At 39.9% G+C, this 16,929-nt stretch overlaps 1 protein-coding gene across 4 annotated transcripts in view; it reads right to left on the reverse strand.

Moving 5' to 3' along the window:
- TANGO6 (transport and golgi organization 6 homolog) overlaps positions 1-16,929 on the reverse strand; it is a 187,579-nt gene that overhangs the window by 140,961 nt on the left and 29,689 nt on the right. For all 4 annotated transcript variants that reach the window (XR_003426217.2, XM_027076077.2, XM_053211327.1 and 1 more), the window contains one exon: positions 12,441-12,523. Coding sequence is in view for 3 of the 4 variants with exons in the window: in XM_027076077.2 (XP_026931878.2) it covers positions 12,441-12,523 (83 nt within the window). In the remaining variant the exon portion in view is untranslated. The remainder of the gene's footprint in view (positions 1-12,440; positions 12,524-16,929) is intronic.

The following is a 16,929-nucleotide window of genomic DNA, read 5'->3' on the forward strand; positions in this document are numbered from 1 at the left end:
GAACCAGTAGGCCCCAGCCTGCCAGGCTATTAATAACTCCAGTCCTGCAAGAAGAGTTCCTGAGTGGCACCAGGAGCTCCTGCACCGCCTCCCCTTCCTCCCGCTGAGACTCTTCTCTATTATACAGCCATCTTCTACCGAGTCTTCCAGGGGGGCTCCAGGGCCACAGCATGGCCTTTCCAAGGACAGCGCCCTCCTTCCAGTCTGTTGCCTGGCACTCAACTCATATGCAGGTTAACGGTTTGGTCTGGACCTCACATCCAACCTTACCCTCTCAGTATACTCCTGAAGTAGAATCTGGTCATTTCCCACTTCATGTGGACTCCCCAGGTCACTGAGTTATATTTGAGTTTAGTGACCCATAAAGGGACACAGGAGGCTGCACCGATTCAGCGATGTCTTGCTGACAGCACAGACAATGAGCAACTGCTCCAGGGAAAAAAAAACAAAACAACAGTCCTCCCAACAAAGTCATACTATATATGGAAGCAACTGTTAGGGCCAGTTCCTTCCAGTGTCCTTCATACTAGGCTGGTGAGGAACTAGTCCATAGTCCATACTAGCTGGTCCATACTAGTATGGACTGAGGAAGCAGTGAGGGCACAACAGTAGGCTGTTCCTGCCCCACAGAGGACAGGGCCCTACTACCCTGCATCTCTGCTCTCACATCAGGTGTTGTGGAATTTCCTTGGGCTGTGCTCATACGTAGTCTCCTGCTATCTGGGGCTCTTGAACTCTTGGAAGTTCAAGTTCTGAAACACAATCCCATATTGCATGTATTATTTCTACCTGTGGAAATTCCCTTTCCTCAGCAGTATACCTACTGGGTATATTTCACATAGGGTTGTTTGTAATACTTCCACTGACCAGCTGCAAAACTTATCACAAATCAATTGACTTATCTGAGTCTCAGTTTCCTTACCTAGGGAATAAGGAGGTTGGCAAATCTATCACCCTCTGACTTGACTGCAAATTTGCTCACTCCCTTCAGTATCCTTCTGGTACTTTAGCCATTAAGAGGTTTAAAAAGAAAACCAACTAGCTGGAAAACATGAAACAATCCTGCACCACCCGAAAATTTTTCCAACACTCAAACTGACCAAGATGTAAAAATTTCTAATCCTCCCCACATGCTTTCCCTTCTATAAGTTCTGAAATTAGAAATTTAAAGCTGAAATCCTGATTAGGTGAAAGATGTTCTGGTTACTTGAGATATCTGTACGACCAGAGATCACCAAACAAAATACCAAGAGGTGGGAAAGCTGAAGCGGGGAAAGGAGAGACAGACTCTCAAGGTATCTTCAATTCTCTGGTGTGAAAAGCCTCTCTGAGAGTAAGTGAAATGGTGCTTCGAAGAAAAGTTCAACTTCCATGTCTATCTTTGGCTCTTCCAGTAGGACAGGACTGAGGGGCAAAATGAGAGACCAGTATGAATCTATGAAAATCATAATGGCTCAGAATAGATCAGTGGAGGAAACGGGTACCAATGACCCACTGGCAGCTTGGGGATTTCCTCATTCCTTTATAGGGATTTCCACATTCCTTTCTGAATGCATCTTGGCTTTCTATCACAGATCCAGCCATGAGAAGAGGTGTGGTTAAGCCTTACAACCCTTCATCTAAGCTCAGAGATCACTCTTACCTAGTAACAAACACATGTTTCTGGATACTGTTAACAATCCATCACATTCTACTTGTAACTCTTTGTTTGCCTGACTGGGGGCTCCTTGAAGGCAGCAATTGGCTCTTAATCATTTCTGTTATTTGTAAACCTAGCAGAGTAGCTGGCATTCTGTATGTACTTGGTAAAAAAATGTTTTTTCTGACTGATTAACTGAATCAAAGAAAGAATAAATAAAGCACATTGAATGCTTTTTATTTTCTCAAAAGCTCTATTTTTGTGGGGGAATTACAATGCTCCCTGTATTTTCTTTTTTGTTGTCTAAGCTGCAGCTAGAAGCTATTCAATCAATGTTAATTAACTGAAGAATGCTAGAACTCCAGCCATGGAAAGGAAGGCAGACTGAACAAAAGGTTTGATGTTACTGTTGGGGCTTAGTCAGTACCTATCTTCAATATCTAAAGGACTGAATTTCTCTGGAAGGACTGACTAGAAATTTAAATTAAAAAGGAACAGAAAAACCCAGAGGAGTCAAAATGGTCAAAAGTGTTACGAGCAAACATGTGTTTCTGATTCAAAGCAAAACAAAACTGAAAGCGGTCCTCACATGCTCCATGTCTCATCTACTAGACTTCCATTACCTTGTTAGGCATATCCCTTAGAGATCACTGTAGAGCTGAAAGAACACCAGGAAGTCAGGAGTCAGAAATGGGTATGAATATTGTTCCTGACACCTATATGATTGCCCCAAATCACATATTAAGTGAGTGAACACGGGTAAGACATTTAAACCTCCCTAGGATTCAGTTTCCTCATTTATAATGCAAGCGTTAAGCTTTTGGCATAAGTACCAGGTAAGATAATGCATTTAAAATACTTTGTAAAATACACAGCCCTGTGCAAATGTTACGTTTATTCCTAAATACTTGCCGATGCTGCTGTAAATGGAACTGTCTTCTTAATTTACGGCCTTATCTTTTATAGGGATGTATACGTGTGGAAATAGAAACATAAATCAAGCTGACTGAATCCTACCATTGAAATTCAGTACAGGCTGGGACTTGATTTTACCCCTGTTAAAGATTAAACTCGTCAAATGCTGCCTTCTAAAATATCACAGGGATCCTTCTGATAGTAATGTTCCAGAACTCCTAATGCACTTACTGAGTTTAATTAAGACTTGTGAGAAGCAAAGGACAAGCCAAGTTACCTAATATAGGATTTTGCACTAAGCATGCTTTCAGAGCGTACTGCATAAAATAATCTTTTTAAGAGTTTCCTTAAACGAAAAGAGAACTGACAGTTTTCTGAGCACAAATCATTTGCTAAAGAATACAATGAACCTACCAAAAGTTACCTGGTTTTATCCCTGAAACTCAAGTGTTAAATAAGTCACCTAATAGTCAACTCTAGAGCCAGACTAGGTCTGTTGGACTCTAAAGGCCAGGTGGTTTTCACCACACTGTCCCACAGAATCTGAATGTACTGTCTAACACTTGCATTTCCCACAGCTTTGAAGAATACCTCCTTTGGTCTTCTGCATGTTATTCAAGATCATAGTTCAATTACAGTTGGAAATATCCGAAAGAACGCCTGCCTTTAAGGAAGAGCCATAGGTGGGAGAAGACTAACTTTTTACTGCAAAGCCTTTTGCACTTTTTAAATGTGTACCATGGGCAAATATTAGCTTTTCTAAACACAGAGTGAGAGAAAGAGAGGAAATGAAAGGACTGCTTCCTGGACCAGATCTGGCACTCACTAGTATGATTCAGGACAAGTCACTTTGCAATCTTTTGTGTTTTTTGGGTTTTTTTAGTAATGTCGACACCCAACATGGGGCTTGAACTCACAACCCTGAGACCAAGAGTTGCATGCTCTACCGACTGAGACAGCCAGGCACCCCAACTTCACAATCTTTTGGGGTTTGTTTCCTTTACTATAAAATAAGGGATTAACTTGGCAAACCCAAAGATTGTACCACACCAACAGTGAACCCTAATGTAAACTATGGACTTTGGTGATAGTGTCGTGCTAATGCAGGCTTATCAACTGTAACAAATGTCCCACTCTTAATGTAAAATGTTAACAGTAGGAGAGGCTGTGCACATGTGGGGGCAGGAGATATATGGGAACACTCTGTACTTTCTACTTGATTTTTCTGTGAATGAAAAACTGCTCTAAAAAACAGTCCTTTCAAAAACAAACAAAAAAAGAAATTAAATATTTCTAAATTTCCTTCCAGCTCTAAGATTCTGTTATAACAATTTACTCTACAAAAACAATTAACTATTCAGAAAGAGGAGTCAATTGGCCAATCTGAGAGAGTAACTTTAATTAGAAATTTGTTAAGATTAAATGGGGAAAAAAGACTTGGATAATTAAAGTCAGGGATTCCCTGAATCTGGAAACAGAGAGATAAAATGGAAATGAGAATGAGGAATATAAACTAATTAGGTACTTCTAGACTTTCCTGCCCGAAAATTTCTTCTGCCTTAGGGAGTCTCAGCAAGTATGGTGAGGAATACTAAAAGGAAACATTCCCCATTCCCACCCCTGGCCCCATCTAGTATCAGATTCTGGCCGGTTCTCTTAAGAGCAAGAAAATGTCCAAATCGTGAGGAAGTATAATTCTCTCATCCTACCCTACCCAGAACCAATCTCTATGCAGCCCAGGCCTCTCTTTACCTTTCTAGGCTAAAGAAAAACATTTATCCCTCTCATACTAGGGAGGACAAAAAAATTAAGTATTCTAGGGTTAGGACCCCCGACATTCAGAGTCAGAAGAAAACAGAATAGGGGTGCCCGGGTGGCTCAGTCGGTTAAGCATCTGACTCTTAATTTTGGCTCAGGTCATGATCTCATGGTTTCTGGGATCGAGCCCCATGTCAGGCTCCACATTGACAGTGCAGAGCCTGCTTGGGATCTTCTCTCTCCTTCTCTCTCTGCCCCTACACGCCTCTCAAAACAAATAAATAAACATTAAAAAAAAATATGGAGACAGAATAGGAAGCCATTGGACTAAAAGTTATTTGAGCTGCAGGGTGCCTGGGTGGCTCAGTTGGTTAAGCATCTGACTTCAGCTCAGGTCATGATCTCACGGTTTCTGGGTTCAAGCCCCCCATCGGGCTCTGTGCTGGCAGCTCAGGGCTGGGAGCCTGCTTTGGATTCTGTGCGTGCCTCTCTCTCTGCCCCTCCCCTGCTTGCATTCTGTCTCTCTCTGTCTCTCAAAAATAAATAAACATTAAAAAAAAAATTAAAAAAAAAAGTTATTTGAGCTGCAAATCTCTTTTTTGGCTTAAATCATTTTACCAGATGTAAGGTACACACATAGAAACGACGAGAATTATTTATGCAGAAGTACAAGTGGCTATGCCAAAGTTTCAGTTCAGTGAGCATCTCTGTGTACACCTGTTTTGTTGAGACCTTTCCACCTGGCCCACCAGAGCCACACTGCTCCACTCCATGCTGTATGTAAAGGATGCAAGCAAAGAAAGGCCTTCTCTTATAACTGCCCCTGCCACATTTTCATTCAGCAAGCTGAGGGCTTATTTCTTTAAATACCAAAATGTATTTATATTTTACCTCTTTCAGAAGAAAGTATTTTTTAAATGGAGGAGATGCAATCCTTGCCTCCTTAAACGAAGTATACTAAACATAGCAGTCCCAACATACTTTGTTTTTCAAACTATTATGCCCTTTTGGAGTACTTTTTCTGTCTCCTTTCTTGATCCTCTCCGCTGGCACTCTCTCGTCAGCATGCCTTAGTCTAACTAACTTCTAATTTTTTACTTCTAATTCCACTATGGTCCTAATCAGAAAACCAATCGGATCTGGATTGTGTATAAAGTAAAGAGGAAATTGGCTCTGAGGAACTAAGGGGCTCTGCAGCTAGGTATAAAGATGGCAGCCAGATAGGCACCTATTATGATACAGGTGACACAGGACATTCAGTTGGAAACATCAACTGAGGCACTAAGATAAAATAGACTTAAAACTCCAACAGAAGATACCAGACTAAAACGAGAGCAGGACTATAAAAACTTTCCATTCAGAAGGAGAGTAGAGAAGGAACAAATGTGTGGAGACCAAGAGGAGACTGCTGAGGAAGATTTCTTTGGGGAGAGCCATTGGTAGGTAGAGCATGTGACCCTTGATCTCAGGGTGAGTTTCAGCACCATGTTGGGTATAGAGATTACTTAAAAATAAAATCTTTAAAAAAAATAAATAAAAATAAAAATGGGCGAAGAGCAAACCCACAATAAGATACTCCCACCAGCAAGGCTATAATAATGGAGGAAAAGGGGAGGGCAGGGAGAGGAGGAGGAGGAGGAGAAAGAGAAATGGTAGTGGTAGTGTTGGCCAGAGAGGATAAACTGGAATTCTCACACTCTGCTGATGGGAATGTAAATGGTGCTGCCACTTTGGAGAACAATCTGACAGTACCCCTAAAAGTTGAACACAATGTCATCATAAGGTCCAGCGATTTCACTCCTCGCTATATACCCAAGAGAAATGAAAACACATGTCCACACAAAAACTTGTACATGAATGTCTGTAGCAGCATTGTTCACAACAGCCAAAATGTGGAAACAACAAAAATTCCCATCAACTGACAAAATGCAATATATCCCTAGAATAGAATACTGTTAGGCAGAATGAAATACTGCTCTATGCAACAACATGGATGAATCCTACAAACATCCTGCTGGTGAAAAGTCAGCTACAAAAGACCACATATTACATAAGTCCATTTATATGAAATATCCATAATAGGCAAGTCTACAGAGACAGCAAGTCCATTTTAGTGGTTGCCTAAGGTTTGGGAATAAAATTAGAAGAAGGGAGGGTGCCTGGGTGGCTCAATCAGCTAAATGTCTCACTCTTGACTTGGGCTCAGGTTGTGATCTCACAGTTCATGGGTTCAAGCCCCACATCAGGCTCTGCGCCATCAGCTTGGGATTCTCTCTCTCTCCCTCATTCTCTGCCCCTCCCCCACTCACACGTGCTCTCTCTCAAAATAAATAAATAAACTTTTTTTTTTTTTTAATTAGGAGAAGGGAGGGGCACCTGCGTGGCTCAGTCAGTAAAGCATCCAACTTTGGCTCAGGTCATGATCTCGTGGTTTGTGGGTTCAAGCCCTGAGTCAGACTCTGCGCTGACAGCTCGGAGCCTGGAGCCTACCTCAGATTCTGTCTCCCTCTCTCTCTGCCCCTCCTCCACTCACGCTCTGTCTCTGTCTCTCTCTCAAAAATAAAGAAACATTAAAAATTTTTTTAATAAATAAATAAAATAAAATTGGGAAAAGGGAGAGTGAATGGGGACGGGGATGGGTAATGGGTATGGGGTCCTTTTAGGGGGACAATAATTTTCTAAAGTCAGATTTGTGGTGATGGTTGCACAACCCTGTGACTACACTAAAAGCACTGAGTTGAACACTTTAAATGTGTGAATTGTGGCGTATGTGAATTATATCCCAGTAAATCTGTTAAAAAGAAAAGAAAAAGAGAGAGAAAACCAGAGCTGGACATGTTCCCAAATGCCTCTCTAAAATTAAACACCCTCTTGTACCCTCTTGCTACCCAGTGAGCTGCTGGATCATTCAACTATCCCAGATGTTTTCCTTGTTTCCTGCCTTTGAGCTGTGCTCTGTAATTTAGTATTAGCAGAAAGTTAATAAAGACAACACAGCCTTTGTTGCTAAACTTTACACAGTGTTTACCATTTCCCCCCAACATACACATTTCCTCTGTTTTCCCAGTGCAACTGAGCTGCCAAAACCTTGTAGGGAGAATAATTACCCTTCCGCACCCCTTCCTGCTTTCATAACCGCCCCAATCTTTTGTGCATAATCAAGTGTTTACAGCCAACTAATGTTTTGCTTGCCTCTCCAGGAGGTTTTAAATTCACCAAACTGTTCACCAAATTAGGAGGGTTTTTTTCCCTCCCCGTTTTTTGGGGAGCAAGAATAGGAACAATGGCAGGATTCACTGTTTCTGGATCTCTCCATTTTTTAGACGCTAATTCACTTGCCAGAAAGAAGCTGATTTGCTTTCTTTTTCCTCTAAAAGCAATTTTTTTTTTTTTACTTCCCAGAAATACTATGAGGGGTTTGTACCAGAGTGTAGTCACAATTAAGTTCTACCCCTGACACCACTTTCAAGCCTTTCTGACATTCCACACCCACCACTTAACAGTTTTCATCATGATATTCCTCAGATGGTGTGTGACTGAAGACAACCTTTCTGAGAGTTAGCTGGGCCTTGTTCTCTAATTCAGAACATTTGCTTTCTACACTGCTCTATATAATTTCTTATTTTTCTACAATCAAAAATGTCCTTACCTATGAATATGTAGAACAGGATATAACAACTTTCTTTTCATAAGTCTCTAAATGAGGCATTAAAAAAAAAACAGCATTATAGTCACTAAGTTAGGTTTTATCTATAAACAATCTGATGCTATATTTGTATGCCAGGTCCCTTTTATTTAATAGTGAAATTAAATGAAACAGCTTACTTTAGTAAAAAGTTGAGTGTTGAACAGAACGAGTTTTGAATTTTTAAGCGTGAATTTTATACCTACAAATCATGAATTTCATACATTAAGTTTAAAACAAAAGAAAACAGGGACACCTGGCTGGCTCAGTTGGAAGACTGTGTGACTCTCATTCTTGGGGTCTTGAGTTTGAGCCTCACGTTGGGTGTAGAGATCACTTAAATCAATAACACTTTGCTGAGGCAAAAACAAAACAAAAACCACCACCACCACCCCCCCCCAATCATCTGCCTTCTTATCTGAAAGAATACGACTTAAGGTTTACTCTACACCGTCACATACTGCTAGTAGGAATGTAAACTGGTGCAGCCACTTTGGCAGTTCTTCAAATGGTTAAACACAGAGTTACCATAAGATCTAGCAATTCTACTCTTTTTTAAAATTTTTTTTTAATGTTTATTTATTTTTGAGACAGACAGACACAGAACGCGAGTGGGTTAGGGGCAGAGAGAGAGGGAGACACAGAATTGGAAGCAGGCTCCAGGCTCCGAGCTGTCAGCACAGAGCCTGACGCGGGGCTCGAACTCACGAGCCGTGAGATCATGACCTGAGCCGAAGTCGGACACTCAACCGACTGAGTCACCCAGGCGCCCCTCTAGCAATTCTACTCTTAGGTATATACCCAGGAAAATGAAAACATATGTATGCACAAAGACTTGTACACAAATGTCTATAGTAGCATTAATCATAATAGCTAAAATGTAAAAACAACCCAAATATATATCAAAGGATGAATGGATTACAAAATAGAGTCTATATCTACAATAGGATATTATTCAGCAATAAAAAGAAATCAAGTCTTGGGGCATCTGATTGGCTCAGTCAGTAGAGCATGAAACTTTTGATCTTGGGGTTGTGAGTTTGAGCCCCATGTTGGGTATAGAGATTACTAAAAAATAAAAGAAATCTTAAAAAAAAGAATGAGGTCCTGCTTTGTGCTTAATATAAACCTTAAAAACATCATGCTAAGTAGAAGAAGCCGATCACAAAAGACCATATAGTGTATCATTCCATTTATATGCAATGTCCAGAATAGGCAAATCTATAGAAAGAGAAAGCAGATTAGTGGTTGACTCGGGTTGGAGGTTGCAGGGGTTAGGAGTAGGGAGAATGGAAAAAAGGGTGGTAAACGGTTTTGGGTATAGTGTGGGATTTCTTTTTGGGTAATGAAGTATTAGAATATACTTCTAATATGCAAGCCTTAGATTATGCTAAAAAACCACTGATATGCATACTTTTTTTTTTTAAGGTAAGCTCCACAATCAGTGTGGCACTTGAACTTGAACTCCCAAGATCAAGAGGTGCATGCTCTACTGACTGCGCCAGACAGGTGTGCTGATTTGCACACTTTAAATGGGCAAACTGTATAGTATGTGAATTACAACTCACAAAGCTGTTTGAAGGAAGAAAGATCTACTTTACAGCCAAATGTCCATCAACTGATGAACAAATAAACCAAATGTGGTATATTCATACCATGGAATATAACTTAACAATTAAAAGGGACAAAATATTGATATATGCAACAACCTGGATAAACCTCCAAAACATTATGCTAAGAGAGGGTGCCTGGCTGGCCCAGTCGGTACACTTGATCAACAGTCCGTGACTCTTGATCTCAGGGTCATGAGTTCGAGCCCCATGTTGGGCAAAGTGATTACTTTGAAAAAAAACAAAACATGGAAACACCCCCCACACACACACACACACAGAACATCATACTAAGAGAGAGAAGTCCACCACAGAAGATCACATGTTGCATGGTTCCTTCCCATGAAATAGCCATAAAGGCAAATCCATAGAGGTAGACAGATTAGTGGTTGCCTGGGGCTAAGGGTGGGAACAAGGAGTGACTATAAATAGGCACAGGGACCTTTTTAGGGTAATGGAAATGTTCTAAAATTGTAATGGATTAGTTTCACAACTCTGTAAACTTACTAAAAATCATTGACTTGCATACTTAAAACATTATTTTATGGTCTGTAAAGTATATCTCAATAAAGTTGTTTTATAAAAAAAGATTTATTCTAGAGGCGCCCTGGTGGCTCAGTCAGTTAAGCATCCAACTCTTGGTTTCGGCTCAGATCATGATCTCGTGGATTTGTGGTTTGAGCCCTGAGTGGGGCTCTGCGCTGGCAGTGTGGAGCTAACTTGTAATTCTCTCTCCCTCTCTCTCTGCCTCTCTCTGACTCATGCTGCCTCTGTCTCTCTCAAAATAAATAAACTTAAAAAAAAAGATTTATTCTAAAAAAATTTTGAAGAGGCAATTTTTAAAACGGACAAAACGTGAATAGGCAGTTTACAGAAGAAAAAATATGAATAAACCTAGAACACGAAAAGATGTTCAACTCACTAGTAATAAGAAAACTAACTGTTAACTAAAACCACAATGTACCTTTAGATGGGAAGCCATGGAAATGTCACCAGGGATAGGTAGATAGAAGATTTCAGCCGAACTGGTAATGTTTAATTTCTTAAGCTGAGTGGTGGGTACATGAGTGTTTTACTCTGCATTTTTTATCTGTTTGAATTATTTCATAAAAAACTAAACACTTTCTCTAAAATGCTTAATTTACTGCCATAGAAAAGAAATGAGAAATGTGGAGTGTAATTTTTAAAGTTATTGATAAGTAATTTACATGCCATAAAATTCATTCTTAAGGGGTGTCTGGGTGGCTCAGTTGGTTAAGCATCCAACTTCAGCTCAGGTCATGATCTCATGGTTCGTGAGTTCAAGCCCCACATCAGGCTCTGTGCTCACAGCTCAGGGCTTAGAACCTGCTTCTGATTCTGTGTCTCCCTCTCTCTCTGCCCCTCCCCTGCTCATACTCTGTCTCTCTCTCAAAAATAAACATTAAAAAAAATTCACTCTTAAAATGTACACGTGGCTTTTAGTATATTCACAAGACTGTATAACTATCACCACTGTCTAATTCCAAAACATTTTCCTTACCTCACAAAGAAATCCCATACCCATTAGCAGACACTCCTAACTCCCCAGCTGCAGCCCCTAGCAACCACTGATCTACTTTCTGTCTCTATGAATTTGCCCAGTCTTAATATTCTACATAAATGGAATCATACAACGTGTGGTCTTTTTTTTTCTGGTTTCTATTAAAGTTTAAAATTTGTTACTTTTAAATGTTTGCGTTGTGGCATGTGTCCATACTTCATTCATTTTTATGGCTAAAAAATATTCCGTTATATGCATATATCACATTTGTGTATCTATTTATCAGTTGATAAACATTTGGGTGACTTCCACGTTTGGGCTATTATGAATAATGCCGTGATGAACATTTGTGCACAGATTTTTGTCTGAACATGTTCTCATTTCTCTTAGGTATATACCTAAGAATGGAATTACTGTGTCAAATAGTAATTCCATGTTTAATGTTTTGAGGAACTGCCAAATTATTTTCCAAAGCAGCTGGACCTTTTTATATGGAAAATAATTTTGAAAGCTATTTACTAGCGTGGATATTTTTCATAGTAAAATACTATTATAAATTTATTGAAATAAACCTTAAGAAAGAATATTTATCCCAGCTCCATCTGGCCCTAACGCAATGGATTTAATTTTTTGTCTAAAAATATATGTTTCATATATATTTATAAGACTGTAATCATAGAGAACATACATTTTTTTTTCACTTTCAGTAATATATTTAGGTAGTCATTTGCAAGATTCACTTATTCAGACTTACTTGTATACGACGGTGATTACTTTAGAAAGATATAAAGTAGACTCAATATTCTCATACACTTTTGGAAGCCTATAGCACTGCAAATGCCACTGTCAATTTCTTCAAAAGACATGCTTTCATCAGTGGTATGTGCCAGTTAGAGAATCTAAACTGTTTAACATTCAAAGTAAATGATGAAATTGACAGTTTCAAAACGTATCAGCTTTTTTACTAACAGCTTATATTTTCCAGTTTTCAAAGTGAAAAAATCATGATAGTTTGGAATTAACATTTTTTTAATGTTTATTTATTATTTTTGAGAGACACAGAGAGACAGAGTGTGAGCAGCGGAGGGGTAGGGAGAGAGGGAGACACAGAATCTGAAGCAGGCTCCAGGATCTGAGCTGTCAGCACAGAGCCTGACGCGGGGCTCAAACCCACAAACTGCCAGATCATGACCTGGGCCGAAGTTGGAGGCTTAACCAACTGAGACACCCAGGCACCCCAGAAAAGCAAAACTATTTTAAAAGACTATGTGTAAATGTTATCTAGAAACATTAGTGACTCAAATTACCAACCTTAAATACATCCTCAATACATCTACTAAGTTCCTCTTCTGTTACCAAAATGGTCCCTGGAGCCATGCCACTCTCTGGAATCTCTAGAGAACAAAAAACAAAATTACCCATATTCAGTGCCTCATTGAATAGAGCTCAGGACTTAAGGAAGAAAGTGTTGCTAGATAGTTCTGTAAGTAACACCTACAATTAGAGATTCAACATGATTACCAATGTACAATACAACACCAAATACAGTATTTCATGAAATCTATGATGCCAATGATTATAAACATTCGTTGTTATTTTATATATCACAAGAAAGAAGAAAGCAAGTAACTTATGAAATATTATGACTTGAAATTTTACTTGTAAATTTAATGAATGAAAAATTAGGGATTAAATTAAATGAAAATGACAGTCAATGGTTACGTGGAGGTGAAAACAGGGTGCCTGGCTGGCTCAGTTGGTGGAGCATAGGACTCTTGATCGTTGGGTTGTGAGTTCGGCAAGCCCTGTGTTGTGTGTACAGGTTACTCAAAAATAAAATGTTAAAAAAAAGTTTTAAAATAGATTTTATAAAAAGGATTAAAAGAGGGGAGGTCAGTGGGGAATGTGTGAAATACGTGATGGTGATTAAATAGTACACTTATTGTGATCAGCACTGAATAATGTATAGAATTGTTCAATCAGTATTTGTACACCCAAAACTAATACAATACTGCATGTTAGCTATATGGAATTAAGACTTAAAAACTTAATAAAAAAAGTATTGAGAGCTCTTTTAGATTTATTTAGACATACAATTTTATTAAATATCATTCCTTATATAAGCTATATAATTGGGATAAACAGAATAAGAAATTCTGAACACTTCACATTTAAAAAGTCCAACTCTTCTGAAACATTTCGACACCATTACTGATATCCACATATTGCCATAATATACTGAACTCTGTGCCACCAAGAGTGTAGGTGATGTGAAATTTCTTTTTTTAACTGTATTTATTTTTGAAAGAATGAGTTGGGGAGGGGCAGAGAGAGGGGAGAAAGAGAGAATCCTAAGCAGATTCTGTGCTGACAGCACGGATCCCAATGTGGGGCTTGAACTCACCAACTGTGAGATCATGATCTGAGCTGAAACCAAGAGTTGGACGCTTAACCAACTGAGCCACCCAAGTGTCCCTGATGTGAAATTTCTTAAAAGTTCACCACTCTAGGGGAACCTGGGTGGCTCAGTCAGTTAGGTGTCTGACTTCAGCTCAGGTCATGATCTCATGGTTCATGGGTTCAAGCCTCACATCAGGCTGTGTGCTGACAGCTTCAGATTGTGTGTCTCCTTCTCTCTGCCTCTCCCCCGCTCATGTTCTGTCTCTCTCTTTCTCTCAAAAATAAATACAAACATTTTCTTAAAAAAAAAAAAGGTCACCACTCTACTGTTGTCTTCACAGTTTTTTCCTAAGTCACTGACATCCATTCTATGAGTTTTAATGCTCATTTGCAGGCACAGATAATGCCATGATTGCTACCTGGCCAACAATAATTGTGAGATACATCTCGATATCAGAATTGTTAAAATGTGAAAAATATTTCCAAAATTCAAGTTTTTTGTTTTGGGGTTTTTTTTTTTGTTTGTTTTTTAAGTAGGCTCCATGCCCAATGTGGGGCTTGAACTCACAGCCCTGGGATCAAGAGTTGGATGCTCTACTGACTGAGCCAGCCAGAAGACCCCCCAAAATTAAAGCTTTTTTATGTTAAAAACATGTGCACCTTAGAATTGATAAAATATGGTAATTTATCATAATTGTCACATAGTCTTAAAAATGTGATACAATATGAAAAACAAAATAAGAAAGCCTATATTTTAGGGTGTTTTTTCCCCCAGTGGCAATGATGGGGCTGTCTATATAAAACCAGTCAGACTATCATACACCCTTTTTGTTATCCAGACACTGTCAATGCAAAACATGTAGCTGGTGTTACGAATATAACCTAACATACGAAGAAATGTCTGGCAAATAGATGTCCAATAGGAATGAACAATGTCCAGGACAATAATAATTGATCCACAAATGGAATGGATCTACTTATCCTAAGAACAGTGCTCTTAGACCAGTGTTCAAACTTGAACACACACCTGAATTACCCAGAAGGGCCTGTTAAAACACAGATTGTTGGGACCCACACCAGCATTTCTGATTCAGTAGGTCTGAGGAGAGCCCAAGAAGTTGCATTTCCAATAAATTACCAGGTGATGCTGATGTTGCTGGTCCTGGGGCCACACTATGAGGATCACTGCCTCAGACTACAATACCTAATTCATAGATTAGGTATTAGACAAGAGAATAGATTAGTAATGAGGTATACTCTTAATACATGAAGTTAGAGAGATAGCATGCAAGTAGGGGAGAGGGACAAAGGGAGACAGAGAGAGAATCCCAAGCAGGCCTCACACTTAGTGCAGAGCGCAAGGCAGGACTCAATCCCACAACCCTGGGATCATGACCTGAGCCGAAATCAAGGGTTGGACACTCCACTGACTGAGGCACCCCTTGAGTGGTTTATTGAAGCATATAGTGGATCTAGACTAGGTTTCTATCAAATATGTAAAGAAATTTAAACTATTTACTCAAATACCATGTTTAGTTCAGGCCGATCCATGGACACCAAAAAAATAAAAATAAAAATAAAAAATAAATATATATATATATATATATATATATATATATATATATATATATAACGTTTATCACATCTGAATAATCAAAAATTTCACTTCACCAGGTTCAATTTGGTGAAGTTTTACTATGCACAAAAATTAGACTTTCTTTATCCCTGCCCACCTCACCCCCACTACACACACCCAGGAAATGTTTACTACAGATGACTTCTTAGAAAAGTCTACATAGAACTAAATTTGGTTTAACCATAACATCAAACTTTTTCTTCATTTAAAACCTTAGGAACTACTATCTAGAAAGGTTTCTTGTTTTGTTTTTTTTTTTTTTTTAACAAAGAATGTTGAAATAATATTCTGCATCCAAGCATTAAATTCAGTAAACTGTGGGGGAAAAATTCAGTAAAGTATAAAAACATACTAAGGCAGGTGATGAGTTGGTGCAATGTCAATCTTCTAAGACATTAAAACAGAACTAAACCCACCAGCCAAATGTGGGAAAATCTGAGCATCAAAATGAATGATAAGAGGGGAGGCTGGGTGGCTCAGTCGGTTAAGTGGCTGACTCTGGACTTTGGCCTAGGTCATGATCTCGCTGGTTTGCAGTGACAGCGCAGAGCCTGCTTGGGATTCTCTCTCTCCCTCTCTCTCTGCCCCGCCCCTGCTCTTGTGCATGCACTGTCTCTCAAAATAAATAAATAAATATTTTTTAAAAAATGAATGACAAGAATGTTGGGTAACTCACTGAATAAAATCTTAAAAAAAAAAAACTTTAAAAAAGGGATGAGGCAAGGAGAAAGAAAAGCTCTTCTTTATAGAAGAATAGAAACCTAACAAATTAAAATAACAAAGAAAGGAACCATTTTACTGGCAAGAATCATCAATGGATACCAAACCACAGCATGAAAGACTTAACAGGAAACAGGGCACACAGTCTCAGACTATCATCCCACAGATTACTTATTAATTACAGAGAAAGATATGTTAACAATGGAGAAATCAGACTACTAATGAAATGATCAAATTTAATATCACCAGAATGGGATAAACTGATTACGTGTGCCCCCTAATCTAATGGAGACTGAGAAAAAATAGTCATCCTATGGAATATTGCTGCTGAAATGTTTACCCTGGATCTAATCATGAGGAAACAATTAGACAAATACAAATTGCAGAACGTTTTGTAACCGAGGCTCTTCAAAAATGCCATGGTAAGGATGCCTTCCCTCCTCGGCGTGGTCTGAGCGCCCAGCCTGACCCCAGCCCTGGGGTGCCACTACAGCAGCGAGAACAAGGACTGGGACCAGGACGGAGAGGAGCGGAAGCTGCTGCTGGACCCTAGCAGCCCCCCTGCCCAAGCCCCCGACGGAGCTGAACCCAGTTCCCACAGCCTGCCTTCCACTCACACTGACGAGCGGGCCCCGCTCTCGTCCATCCCGGCTAACACAGCCGGCAACATCACCGAGCCTGCTGAGGGCTCCCGGGGCCTCCCAGGGCGAACAGCAGCACCAGCACATGGAGCTGGTAGGCAGTTCAGCGCCCACCGGGCTGTGCTGAGCAGCAGCCTGACCCGCGGGAAAATGCAGCTGCCGCTGTCCTCTCACGCCAGCCAGCCCCACCAAGTGCCGGCCGGCAAGCTCATCCCTTCTCCGACTTACAGCTGCTGGTGCCTACAGTGCACTTTCTCAGATCTGAGTGGTTGCAAAAGAGGAGCTGGGGGGCGCCTGGGGGGCTCAGTCAGTTGAGCATCCGACTCTTTATTTCAGTTCAGGTCATGATCTCACGGTTTGTGAGTTTGAGCCCCGAGTCGGCCTGTGCACTAACAGAGCCTGC

The sequence above is a fragment of the Acinonyx jubatus genome, chromosome E2 (genome assembly GCF_027475565.1).
Source record: "Acinonyx jubatus isolate Ajub_Pintada_27869175 chromosome E2, VMU_Ajub_asm_v1.0, whole genome shotgun sequence".
In the NCBI taxonomy this organism is placed as follows: domain Eukaryota; kingdom Metazoa; phylum Chordata; class Mammalia; order Carnivora; family Felidae; genus Acinonyx; species Acinonyx jubatus.